The sequence below is a fragment of the Sinocyclocheilus anshuiensis genome, unplaced genomic scaffold (genome assembly GCF_001515605.1).
Source record: "Sinocyclocheilus anshuiensis isolate Anshui unplaced genomic scaffold, SAMN03320099.WGS_v1.1 scaffold701, whole genome shotgun sequence".
Taxonomy (NCBI): domain Eukaryota; kingdom Metazoa; phylum Chordata; class Actinopteri; order Cypriniformes; family Cyprinidae; genus Sinocyclocheilus; species Sinocyclocheilus anshuiensis.
The window spans coordinates 33,216-47,814 of record NW_015539895.1 but is presented as its reverse complement, the minus strand read 5'-3'; the positions used below and the strand labels follow the sequence as shown (position 1 = coordinate 47,814).

The following is a 14,599-nucleotide window of genomic DNA, read 5'->3' as shown; positions in this document are numbered from 1 at the left end:
GCTGCAATATAACAAAGAGTGAAAAATTTAAGGGGGTCTGAATACTTTCCGTACCCACTGTATATATATATAGTAATAATATTTTACAATTTAACTTTTTTTTTCAAACGTTTTAATTTTTGAACAAATAAATGCAGCCTTGGTGAGCATTTATAGACTAAATGTTTTAGACTTTCAAAAGCATAAAACCTTAAAAACACCACCTTGCACTAAAGCTATGCATATTCTGTAAAACATGACTTACCCTTCTCAGCTTCCTGCCGGATTTCGTTCACAGTTCGTCCCAAGTTTCCCAGAGCCGTGACATGCTGTGGGAAGACACTCATCCTCCTCATCCTGCTGTTTTGATCATAGATTTGTCTTGAAAGAGAAGAAATAAATTTCTTTTAAATGTTACATGTGTGTATGTATATTCCAGGAATAACAGACTGCTGCGTTTGCTGACCTCACTGGAGGAACAAGGAAGTTGTGGTTTAATTGTAGGATACAAGGTACAAGCTGTATCTCATTTTATCTTTGTATCCTGTTGTCCGGGTGACAGGTTTCACCAACCAATACAAAGCAGGAGGAACTCTGTAGCCGGGTGTTGTATTACATTTAAAAAGGTATTCATTAGTTATTTATTAACTGTCTCCCAACTCGTCAACAGCAATATAATGACGACATATACTGAACAACTACTGTTGTTCCATCATCCTTGGCAGGAAGTCATAATTGTTGGGGTAATTACATAAGAAAAACTTGTCCCGATTGTTAAATCTCTCACATTGGGACTTACAGCTTTACCAATGATCTGTTCTTATTTCTGCTCCTCCATTACAGGGTTGATTTGTCGACCTTTTGTTTCCTTTTTGGAAATTTTACAATTTGATTGGGTTGTTTTGTTGAAATGCACAAAGTGTAATGTAAGTCCCATATATTAGGCCCATATATTTAACAAATGAGTGGCTAGGCCTTGTTTGTCTTATTTGTATTTTGCTCGTTAAACAATCAATTTTTAAGTTATCTTTTTTAAAACTCATGTGATGTCCAAAATGGAACACAAAAGTATTATATATTTGCCTTGTTTTCATGTGGAAAACGCTTATGAATGCTTAAACTCTGGATTCTCCTGGTATTATTGCCTAAATTTTAACATTAATGATTCACCCTGTTGAAAAAACCAGCATATGCTGGTTAGGTATGTTTGGACGCTGGGATGCTGGTTTAAGCTGGTCCTTTGCTGGTTTAAACTGGTCCTTTGGTGGTTTAAGCTGGTCCAGCATAAACCAGCAAAGGACCAGCATAAACCAGCATCCCAGTGTCAAAACATACCTAACCAGCATATGCTGTTTTTTTCAACAGGGCAATGACTAACAAAACACAAAAAGCCTGTACCATATACTGGCCTGCAGAAAGCATCAATGAAAGACACTTTTTTGAGGAAGCATTTCAAATTTTCGAGTCACTGGGATCAAAATCCCCATCATTTCGGTTTTCTTTGTCATGAAGTCTAGGAGTATACTTTTAACTATATTTACGGATATTCTCGGGGATGAGCTGACCCTTTTATTATTGATCTTTGGCGTTCGGTTGTTTTTGTTGCTTCTGTAAAACACATTGAGGAAAAAGGCCAGTTTACTTAAATTATTTGTTAATTTAATTAAGTTAGTGTCGAACACTATCACCATAACAACAACAACAATAATGATACATTTACATTTCTCTCAACGGTTTTTACCTCAGTTACTGCTACTGCATTAGCCACCGTTGTCAGTCTTAATCATTCTGAAAGCCTCTTTGTTTGAATGATATTACATATTATTTTTAAGTGGTAGAAATAAACGTAGTGGGCCTATGATAAAACGTAGGAAAACGCCACAAAAGCGTCACCTATTTTATGATAGTAGGCTAAATGATGTTTTGCTGTTGGTAGCCTACGTAGATGTCTTCAAAAATAGCCTACTGGTTGATTTTACAATTATCACGCATCTGCACCTGCAGCTACTGCACACATCAGGCAGTAGATGGCAGTATTGGAATATTCATCTTTTTTCTTTTTTTCCACTCAAAAGATATTTGTCAGTCCTCTGCTGCTGCGAAAGAATTATAAAAGCAGACTTTTCTAAACGTGAAATACTTTTTTTATTATTATTGCTTTAATAAGTTTAAATGTAGGCTAGGCATGTACAAGAGCTGAACGTGGAAAACTCAAAGTGTATGAATGCTTTTAGATGGGGTCACCCCTAATGGCAGTTTTTGACACAGGCAGAGAGCAATTATACTGTTGAAAATGAAAATGGGGTCAAAATTAAAATGTTCACTCTAGATTTCATGAAGATAGCCAGAATAATATGTCTTTTCTTCCTTGAACATGAAAAAAATGTATCTCTTTCATGGGTGCAGCTGACAGTATTAGTCCGACATGTGATTCGCAGGCTTGAGCAAAGGCCAATTAACTGGTTTGAACCTGGCAAATCCAGGCCCTGCCAGAATCCGGACCGCAGCTGTGTGATGTGTCTGACCTGAGTAAAGTGCCTTTCCAAGGGCAAGCCATTCACACCAACACACGACAGCTTTTCACACTAATCAACATGCCCTGAAGGATGTGCCACTCGACGTGCCACACAGCATCATGTGCAAGGTGTATAGTATATCCAGGCTGGTAGATCCATGGCAAAGGCCGGGGCAAAGCAACAAATCTTGTCGACCCAGAGATTCCCCTCAGCTAAATGTCATTTGAGTTAGTTTTGTGTCAATAGGACTGAATCATGTTGATCCTGCCACACACAGATGTATTTGTAGAAATAGCTGCATGGGTTTGAGCCAACTCTACTGCGCTCCTTCAACATGCTTTCAGTCGATCGTTGCGGCAAGGGGTCACGGCCATGACAAATGTCATTTGCTTCTGGGAGGCGGCTGAAATGTGCCAGTGCACTGACCATTCAGGGCAGGGGTGATGCTGGGGGCAGATGAGGCCACGGGCCATGTGCCACTTAGCAACCAGTCACATTTTGTTGATGAAGACATAAACAATGTTAGACAGCGGCAGGAACTGATAAGAATGGGGGGTCGTTATGGTGACAGGATTGGAGGATGAAAACCAATAAAAAAAAAAAACATCATCGGATTAATATGAGGCCTCAGTGACTCCTTTATTCTGTCAAAATGATTCATGAAATATTTATGGCAGTAATGGGGAGGATTATTTTAGTGCAGTGAAACCCGATCAGAATGGGTAATTGTATCCACCGCCTCTGTGCTGGCTAGCAGAGGGTGCGGCGAGAGAGGAGGGTTGTACCTCTAAATCAGAACCAAATAGTGTTGGTGTCAGTCAGAATGAAGGCGAGGGAAAATACTCTGTCACTGCAATGAGATGCGAGTCAAGGATGAATATCTTGGCATAATTAAATGATGTCGTGGCCTCTTCCTTTGCCTCGGCACTGCTCTGATTTGTTGTTTATTGTGCATCAGTGCTCTTATTGGGCACAGGGAATCTTAAATGACCCCTGGTTAAAATTATGTATGTCAATACATAGCAGTGTTGTTTTTGTTAAATAAAACTAAAAGTAAATTCAGAAATTGAAGTAAAAAATAAATATTAGATGAAAAATTATAAATATTGTCTATAACGGAAATTAAAACAACTTAAAGCTAAAAAGAAATATTTAAACACAACTGATAAAAATGACAAAAGCAGATAACAAAATTACTGAAACTTAATACAAAATATAATGCAATTTTTATAAATACTATAATAGTATATGAATAATAGTAAATTAATATTGATACATAGGTCAATACTTGCCAAGAGCGAAAAATAAATTATATATTATATTATATTATTAATTTATTTTTATTAAACTTTTTATATTATTTTACATAAATATATATTAATGCTGTCAATCAATTAAAAAATGTATTAACTGCTAATAAGCTTATCTTTCTGTAATTAATTACAATTAATCACATATTAATATATTTATGTTGCCATGATTTCACATTGAATCTCCATATTTTATGTTTTTAATGTATGTGTTTAATGGCATCTTTTTACTAAGTAGCCTATTATTAATGAAAGTCAGTATAATTGATACCAATACTGCTACTGATGTCTCTATTAAATGCATTTTCCCCTCAATTTTAGCCATTAATTATAGCCATTCAACTTTACAGTATAATTGAAAGCCATTATTTTTAACATTTAATGGGCTTTGAAGATATATAACAACTTTTAATTGAAGTGAACTTAAAACAATCTTCACCTAAATTGAGTAAACTATAAATTGAATATAGATTAATCTTTATTCAAGCTACAAAAGTTCATCAGTGAGCAGAGCAGTGAGTGATTTCTCTTTTTCTTTTGTGATTTACAGAAGACACCCACTAAAATGTCATTCAGTGTAACAATATTTATATACCATTAAATCTTAAGCATATTTTAAACAAGAATCATTTGATGACAAATTAAAAGACTATATTTAAATATAAATATAGCCCTCAAATACCAATTCAATTTAAATTTTAAATCTTTATACTTTGCTAATGTCCTTCAAACCACTAAGTTTTACCCATTTGTCAGCAAGAAGTTTTTTTATCTTTTATTTTTTTTATCATTTAATTAGTTTTAATAATACTCCTGAGTAAATGACGGCAGAAGCAGATGTTGAAAAGTAATAAGCATTTTATTCTACTGTTCTGATGTTCTCTGCCATGCTAGCTAGCGTGCCACTTTGTTTCTGACTTGCGCAGCCCCAAAAAATTGCTGTTTGCAGGTATATTTATGAATACTTTCTGTTTGCCAACATACAATAAATGACATTATCAGGATGAATATTTTGGGTGGAGAATCCCCTCAATGGCCTCTACTGATCTTGTGACATACTGTAGTGAGGGGGGACTCTGTTCAGCAATATCAATACAGTCATCTTTATTGTTATTGGTGTGAACAGGCTTTAAGAGTGAAAAAGTTCATCAGTGAGCAGAGCAGTGAGTGATTTCTCTTTTTCTTTTGTTCTTTGATTTACATCAATGACAGCCTGCAGCACATTTCACTTTAAAAGCGGTGCTGTCTCTTTAAAGCTTCATGCACATAATGCGGATATGACATAATTTTGTGTGTAATACAGCTTTAAATTTTGTTCCCCCTCCCCCCATACATTAGAATGTATCCTGTTTAATTTTAGGTTTTTATAAGCAAAAAATAATGACTATATAATACTTTATTGTTATTGGTGTGAACAGGCTTTAAGAGTGACCACCAAGCTACTGGGTCTGCATTTACTTTATTAGCTTTTTGGCTTTTTACAGTGCCTAGCAGCTCTTTCTGTTTGTGGGCATCTAAAATTAACCAATACCACAAACTAAACAATACAAAAATGCATTAAAATAACAATATTTATTCAGTTGAACACATATTTGTCAGTGCTAAATATTCCTCATTTATCTGTAATATAAATAAGATGCTAAAATTGTTATTTATACAGTCATTCAGTGTAATGGGTGACACTGTGGTGTAATAGAGAATTTGCATTACACCAAATGACAAAAAACATTACCCTGAATGATGAAACTTCTACTTCAGCTTATATTGCAGGCAATCAACTGGCCACCTGTATCAAACAGTGAGCTTTACCAGTAAAGTTAATCACAATTATTCACAACATCTACTTATTTAAAAAAAAAAAAAAAATCTAACAATATAAGTGTTTTTGGCATTTCACTGAATGACATGTGTTTTTGTAACTTAGGTTACCACACCATGAACAGGTTAAATTATCAAATATTTAAGAGCAATAAACTCACTTTTCCTTCAGCACCACACAGAGACTGCCGGACTCCACCCCTTAATCTTACCTCCTTTCTGAACACTGCCACTTTATTCCCCATTTTTGGACATTTTATGTTTATTTTCTGTTAAATAAAAGCCATGTGGATTTACACAAACTGAGAAAGTCCAAAAGTGTTACTTTGTGCCCCGCTCTCCCCTATGTCATTTTCATCCAGAGTGATTAGTCACACGACATATATAGCAGGTGCTCCAGCTGAGCAGCTGCCATTAGGAGAAATAAAAATGCTAATGGTTAACTTTCTACAGGTAATGTAGACCTCCTTGGCATGAAAAAAGTACCATAGTCACCTCTGGATATTTGATTATTCTTAACTTCCAGACCATGTAACACTAGTCCAACCTTGAGACCTTGATAGCAGCATTATGTTCATCACAGTCGGAAGCACAGCAGTGGTGATGCTGGAGCGACCAAATCTTTCCTTTAAAAACTCCCAGGTATGTGTGAAACTATCAGTTAAGGAGGAGGTAATCCAAAATAAGTTCAGTACAGCTTTGTATTTCCCCTCAGCCTATCACCATGAATGAAGAGTAGATAGCATGTCTGCCAGAACATCCCATAGCTTCTGCTGGCTACAAACCACTGCCTGTGCTTTAAAGAAAAATCATTTCCTATCTCTGCCTTTAAAGGTTGAATATTTTACATTTATCAGTGCCGACAAGATTTCAGTGACATAATTTTATTTGCTCCTCCAACTGAATGAAATGCACGGTTTCAAATTATAAACCTTCTGTATGAACATGTGGCGAGGTGAGGTCCGTATATCTGTGTTCACATGAATTTGCATTTGTTCTGCATTGCAGAACATTAAGTCCATGTCTCGGCATAGGGAGTTTCGGACTGCCTTCCAGCTGCACGTTGTCACAATAAATGTGTTTTCAGGGAAAGCTTATAAGCATCAGATGCATCAGCAAGATGTGCCGGTTTTCTTAGCCATGAGTCTGTTTTATGTCAGAGTGGAGGAACCTCTTTGGCTCCCCTGGTCCTCCACATTGCATAATCGGAGTGGCCATGATTTCGCAAGCTAATGACATGGTTCATGGGAGGGGGGGTCTTTCTAGCTCAGCCAACATCTGTCCCAGAAACGGCATCGAAAATGTGTAATTTGAAATTCTTGGGCAGCATAATTTGTCAGGCTGGGTGCTCTGTCATTACTCACTGTGTCAGGTCAGGCAAATATTTATTGGGTGCCTTCAATAATAAATTGAACATTGGAGCATCTGTCACTTTGGGTTTGGGAGATGAGTAATAAGTCCATGTTCAAGGGGCCGTACGGAAGATGTCCTCTGCGCTCGGTAATGCTCCACTGATACGAGACCCCCAACAGTCCATCAGCTAACTGCCGCCATGGGGCATTAGTCATGAATGAGCTCCAAAATAATATCAAAGCTCGTAATGAGGTGAATTAATAAGGTTACAGTATAAGGAATGTGCCTCGGTATTTAAAATGCATCAGTGTTCAGTGTACCCTGAATTCCCTCGTCCCATCTTTGCACATTTATATTTGCCTGGTTTTTCACTCTAAAAGAAGAACTAATGGCTGCTAATAAGAAGCCTGGAAAGTCGCACAGTTTACGGCAGCCAAGTCTTCCGCTTTCAAATCTCAGTAATATGGCAGGATGGGTCGTTATGATAATATTTCTGCCAGCAGTACAACAGTCGGTTTTGCTTTAAGACCCGCCTGTCACACAAGCCCCAAAAGTGTTTGTTTGCCTGCCCAGGCCGCTGAGTGAAATCTTACAAAATATATGTGGCACCTTCTCCGCAATTTTAAAATTCAGGCTTTTTCCAGGACCGCTAATACACCATGTGTTCAGATTCATGCACACTGTGTGAATAAGTGCATAAATGTCAAATAGATTGTAAACAGCCTCCTGTATTATTATATGGTGGGAGTTCAACCTAGATATGGTTAATTTAATTCTGACCAGGTGGTACCTGACTCTACAGGGCTTCAAAACAAACATTCATCATGTGAGCGAGAGCGCTCAACCACTCAACCGCTGGCTTAATATCTGTCCCGCCATGCGCACGTGACCACAGGCAAAGCCTGGGGTTGCTCTCCTGGAGTGGAGGAGAGCACCTCTCTCGAGTGGAGAGTCCACAGGCCAATCACGTTCCGGCTTCATCATATTTATCTTTTTCTTCATCCGTTGAAGCAGAGCACCTTTGAAAAACCGTCCCCGCTGGTACAGTCATGGTTTTATGCTGCCGATGCCCCATTTGTCATACACGTCAGGAAATATTTCCCCTCCGCTAACACAAATACGAGCATTATGCATATGCAAGTTAATTAATGTTCATCCATTATGCCATCATTACTGTGATTAATTCTCATAACAAGCACTGTTGCCTGCAGAAAGCAAAACCTTGCCCCGCAGTTTCGTGCCATTGGTGAGAATTGCTCAGATACCGTGGAAGGATGCATGTTTTTTCAAGCAGTCACCTCATTATCATCTGCGCAGGGCATGTAATGCTCACAGTGAGTGGGTTGAGTACAAAGTAGCAGATGGAGGGATAGTTAGGGCCGCTTGATTAGATCAGTGTCTCATTTCATGATCTTGAGTGCAGTTGGGTTGTTAAAGTAAAAGCCTGTTGAGGATAGGATTGGTGACAATGAAGTCTGTGATCTCACAACAGTGAAAAACAAAACAGGTCTTGTTCTTGTGTTGCGTTGACTTCAGCATTTTCTAATGGGTAGAATGTGCTTTAATTGAATCCAGCTAATTGATACCATGCAGATGGTGCCTCGCGATGGCATAACCTAAACTGTGCTGGCAATTTTATGGCTAATTTGTATTTATATTCTTCTCCAGAAACAAATAGATGTGGTGTTGATGTTCCATGGGATTGCAAGCTCATTTAGCAGGCAGAATTGATCTTCTCGGCAGCGTGGACACGGAAGGGGCTCCTCCTGGGAAGGGGTGACGAGGAGCCAGAGACGTTTCACTTAATTGAGGCTTAAACTTGGCTGCCTCTTTTGCCCTGCTCGTACAATAAAGGCACCTCTGAGCATTGCTGGGAAAATGTAGGCTATTTGTTTGGGGGGATATTCAGATTCTTCCAGGCCATTAATATAATTTCTTTTCCAATCCAGATCCCTATTAACGATAACCTTCTTGGCACATGGCTGAATCAAATTTGCACATCATTTGCAAAATTTGAAGATTAAATAAAGCAGAAGTCACTCTCTTGACACGTAGATACACACTGCACTTTTGCACGTTATAACTCTTGGTCAGCAGTGTGTGATATTGGTTGAGTCATGCATTATTCATTCACCTAATTATGGAGATATGCATATCTGATTCTGTCTGTTTTATGTCTTGAGGCACCAAGACAAACCTTGCTTATGTGTGTAGGCTATAATATATAAAGACCCTCTTGCCTTTTCTCCAGCTAATATCATGCCTTTTGACAGATAACATGCAGGTTCCTAAGGTTGGTGATAGGAGGGGCTCCTGGCTTTTGTAGTAAAACGTTGATGGCTTTTATTTACATGAATATCGCCTGTTAGAAGTGTCAGCCAGTGATATGTTTGGGATGTTTCTTTATTATAGACAGATAGATGAATGAATAGATGAATATGTCGACAGATATACACTTAGACAGACTGATGTATAGATACTGTAGATGAATGGATGATGGATAGATGATGGATGAATAGATAGGTATACTGAAAGATGGGTGAATAGTCAAATGGATGGGTAGACCGATAGATAGATGGATAGACAGATAGGAGATAGATGGTAGATAGGTTGATGGTTGAATACATCCCTAATGAATAGATAAAGACTGATAGATGGATAGACTGATGGAAGGATAGATGGATACATAAGCTGATGACTTGATTAATAGGTATACAGGTAGGCAGATAGTTGATGTATTTATGTATAATGCTGTTTTCATTGCATGTCCTCTAATAAAAAAGCACATTCTGTGTTCCTCTCAGCCAATCAGATAAAAAGTAACGATTAGCAGTGGAAGCCTGCATTGACCTGACCTTTAGGCTTATCTTTCCTTAAATTTCCTTTATAATCGTGTGTTTTGGTTTCCTCTGGGAACGTTTGATATCTTATTTCTGTCCTCTTACAGGAAACAACTGCTGCTTTAAAACTAAAGCTCCTGCTGTGCTCTTGTATTTGTGAGTGAGCATGCAGGCTGTAATGGATGATAAACTTTATACTAGCTGTTGCTAATGTGGGTGCAGCTCCCATTGTTCACCATTATGTGAATATTTTTTGTTCAGAGCTTCGCAACACGCCACATCGTGCATGCATTAAATTAAGCCAAACTGATCCCCAGCAGCACTGAGTTAATATGAGCTGCAAAAATGGGGAAATTTGTCAATACTCACATGCTCAATCTGTCTCCATTTCCCATTTGTGGGAAATGTTTGCCTCAATGAGCATAATGGCTGCTGATTTATCCACATCAGACGGGTAATGGAAGGTTTTCCTTTTAGCTAATGGGAACGTAAACATCATCCCTTTGAGTTTATATAAATACACACAGTTAAATTGTAAGAAACTCAAATTGAATTTTCCGCTATTAATAGTTATTTATTTACAGGTACACAAAAATCTCATTTCCTGTGAATATGTGTGTGTGGGGCAGATTTTGCCTTCATTTTTGGGAACAAACGTCCCCACAAGGATGGTAAAACCTAGAATCGTTTACACTGTAAGAGGAAATGTCTCTCCAAAACTGCTCACAGTGGTTTGGTAATATTGAAGTCAGTTGATTTGTCTGGCCAGGGCAGATGTTGAAGTTCATCTCGGTGCTTCAACTGTCCAGGTTTTATGATCATGGCACCAAATTTGTATTTTTTAAGTGCCTTTCCAAAACCAAAGGTTGCTTAAGGTGTCTGTGATTAAAGTTTTAGCAGTTGCAGCTCTTTCATGGATGTTGGCTTTATGAAGTTCTCTCTGGTCAGATTTTGTGGAAGCAGGGTCTGCCAGGTGAATATTGGGGTTTGTTGTCACTTTGCTGCAGTAATTCTGTGTTGCTTGGACACAATCCATCTTAGTGTTCGACAGTCCCTATTATTCACTTTCATTTTTTGCCCACTGTTGTTCTTCATTAATGAAGTCTTGCCATGCTCTGTGCATGCAATCATAATCGTAAAGACTGTTGTTCTTCAAACACTGGAAAATTGGGCTGCTGAGATTACAAACGCTCCTCCTAAATGGGCTTCCACAAGTCACAGACCACTTGTACTAAACACTGCTGTACACAGCTTAAATTATGCAATATGTGTGTGTGTGTACAGTACATGCATGAATGCATGGGTTAATCTATGTTTCCATTCGTCTGAATGTCATATGTCTATTTCTGTTCATTTTCATATATATTTACTGTATGCATGTGTTCACAGTGAGCAGGGGGCTGCACAGGTGGCACCGCAGGACTTCCTGTCAGGGCTATCTGACAGCTGTTCAATAAGGCCTGATGTGCTGGCTTGCCAGTGCCACATTTATCTTCTTACCGCATCTTATCTGCAGTGTCTCAGCATTGAGAAAGTGTCAGCCATTAATCAGTTTCATCAGTAGTTAATGCAGCCCTCTGCACCCCCTCCAAACACACACACTCAACACTGCTCACCTGGCCTTGTGTTCTTCCTGTGTCTGGCAGTCTGCAAAGAGATGGGAGTTTTCATTAAAAAGGGGTCCTGTCTGTCAATCAAAGCAGCTTCACAATTTTGGGGGGAATATAAATGTTTAAGTCTTGGAGTCGTAAATAAAGCATCTCTTTTAATTGATCATGCAGTCTAGTGCTGCCCTAGAGAACTAATCAATACTTATAAATTTCCATTGAAAATCATTTTAGTAATGCAATGATGTGTCGTTTCTGCTTGTACTCAAATCGTAAATAATTAATGAATTGATTAGCGAATTGCAGATTTTCTCAGTATCAGTGCCATTTGAAAGTTAGAAATGTTTAGAATGCTCATATTTTAGTTCATCTGCCAAATGCTTCTTACAAAGTTCAGATATAGCTCAAAGGGCTAAGTTTGCATACTAAGGCCCAATCCCAATTCTATTTTATACCCCTTCCCCTCCGCCTACCCCTTCCCCTTGTCCCTTGAAACAGAGTGTCAAGGGGTAGGGGTGAAAATATTCCCCTAAGAATTGGGACACCACTACTATGACGTCACACGTCATCATATGTCGTCTAGCTCCTACAATACACACATCCAGGAGAAAAGAAGCTTGTCAACGCTGCCCCATGACTTTTATTAATAACAGTGAAGTGTGGTCCCGAAAAATCTTTGTTTGAAGGGCTGTCTGGCCCTTCCCCTACCCCTACCCCTACCCCTCCAACCAAAAGAGAATTGAGACACCCCTACCCCTTCACGTGAACGCGCGAAACGGAGGGGTAGGGGACAGGGGAAGGGCTAAGGGGTAGAATTGGGATTGGGCCTTAGACTGCAGATGCTTCTAGCTACGTAAGCTCAATTTCGTGCGGCATTGAATTCCGAAATATGTCAGATCGTAATTCATAATTCATAACTTGCAGTGCAAGTACAGGTTGCATTCTTAGTGCTCTTGATGGTGTCATGGAGCAACAGTTTAAAGAGAATCTTGCCAAGGAAGTTAGCAAAAGTCAATATGTTTTGAGCAACTTACCTTAATAACAACACATTTGGTTTAATGGCACAGATTTTTGAAGTTTTAAACTCTGTCGATTACTAGATTATGTTGAAGTTTTTCTTACTGGCATCGTGAACAATTCTGCTTGCCTTGAATCAGGTCTCTGTTTAGTTAGAAGTCTCTCATACTCACCAAAGCTGCATTTATTTGATCGGAAATACAGTAAAAAAAAAAAAAGTAATATTGGTACAATTTACAATTAACAGTTTTCTATCTGAATATATTTTATAAAGTAATTTATTCCTATGATGGCACAGCTGAATTTTCAGCATCATTACTCCAGTCTTCATTCTAATATACTGATTTGAGGCTTAAGAAACATTTCTTCTTATTATTAATGTTAAAAACAGTTGTGCTGCTTAATATTTTTGTATTTTGTAATATTATTTGTGAAACTGTATATTGTAAACTACATAAACGGTACACTTGTAAATAACATATCTGTATTTCTTTAAACAATTATATGTTTTTCTCTATATTTCTATTTCTATATGCAGTATAGTGCATTATTTATTTTTCTGTTTTTCTTATATTAGTGTTATTTCATCTTTACTGTGTAATTCCTACAGTGTAAAATCTAATTAGTCAGGCTTACTTAAAAAAAGCATGCAAACCGATTGCCTTAATAAACTAAGTAAAGTGAAATATGAATAGTGTGTTGTACTGACAAATGCTTAGTTAGTATAGTTCACTTACACAAGAGTTCTAGTAACTAAAAAAGAACTGTAGGGTGTACTTGATAATTTACTTTAGGTTTACTCTTGACTTAGTATTCATGGGTTTCAGTCACATGACTTTTTTGTTGCGGCCGCCATCTTTAGGACCTTGCGTAGCCTCTCCTTGGTAATCGGAAACCAAAATAACACTTCACCAACAACGGAAAACAATGGTATTTAAAAAAAATTGATACTTTAGGATTAGATCCTTATTTACTGTCAAGCGAACTGCTGACTCCACTAAAGTCTAGTGAAAACTTACCAACTTGACGTTTGCTGATAGGCTGTTTACATCTACCTCATACACAATCCCTCTCCGTACACTCGGGCCATTTTCAGTTAAATTTTCACCTGCTAGAGACTTGTCCATCGGCCCGGATCCATCTGCAGCACCCGGCCTGGATGCTTGCGTACTCACTTTCAGATTCTGGGCCGAATCAACCGGACCAGATGCGACAGCCGTAACTTGCCGAAACTGCGGCATCCAAGCCAGACTCGGCCCGTTGCGCAGCACGCCAGACTTAGCACAGCTGCATTTCTATATCTACTGTACTGTTCATTAATATTTAATTTTTTGAGTGAATCAGTGACTACTGTTCCTTGGTTGTTGCTCATTTTCCAAATCTCTTATCGGGAATTGTGGTCGTTGTGTAACATGTCTTTCCACATCTTAATCTGGTGAGTTCTTTGCTTGGGAGCTTTCATTTCTGCACCTGTAAAGAGCAAATAATGCACAAGTATCTATTACTAAAGGTCTAATTGAATGCACCAAACTGAATGAAAGTAAATATATATATATATTGTATCAAAGCACATGTTGTTTGTTTTACTTATTATTATTTACCCATTTAATTCTAGCACATTAAGTGGCTGTGTCCAGTATGATTAAAATTTAAAGTGTGTATCATCCTAATTAAAGAGATAGTTTACCCAAAAATGAAAATAATTTACTCCCTTTATGTCGTCTACACGTGACAAACCTGTTGGTTTTGATTACCAGCATTCTTCAAAGTATCTTCTTTTGAGTTCTGCAGAAAAACAAAAGTCAGGGGTTTGAAAAAAAAAAATGAGGGGGAATTGATGTAATAATGTAAATGATGACAGAATTCTGGGTTAACTATACTTTTAAGTAAATTAGTAGGAAACACTTTTCACTAGTTATCACTGTGCAGAAAAATAACAGTGAATGCCACAATAAAATGCTTGAAAAATACACATTCAATAGATCCATAGCTTCCTGTTGGTCAGTTTGTCTCCTCAGTTAAGATTCCCCCCAATTATTGCAGAAAACATTATATTACATAGTATAATCATGCTCAGTGCAGACATGTACTTGAACTTACTTTCTCATGGACTCTAACTGCTCCTTGCTAGTCCAGTCAGAGAAGTATAATAAAGATGA

At 37.9% G+C, this 14,599-nt stretch overlaps 1 protein-coding gene across 2 annotated transcripts in view; it reads right to left on the bottom strand.

Annotated features, from left to right (window-relative positions):
- The window catches only part of LOC107685903 (transmembrane channel-like protein 5), an 11,741-nt gene extending 9,827 nt beyond the window's left edge, over positions 1-1,914 (bottom strand). The window contains exons 1-2 of one of the 2 annotated variants that reach the window (XM_016482635.1): positions 1,721-1,914; positions 245-360 (exon numbers count right to left, since the gene is read on the bottom strand). In XM_016482635.1, the coding sequence (XP_016338121.1) occupies positions 245-335 (91 nt within the window). In that variant the 5' untranslated portion in view covers positions 336-360; positions 1,721-1,914. Of the gene's footprint in view, positions 1-244; positions 361-445; positions 472-1,720 lie in introns of those variants that run through there. The other variant, XM_016482636.1, reaches the window with a different exon arrangement.
- Positions 1,915-14,599: the final 12,685 nt, after the last annotated feature.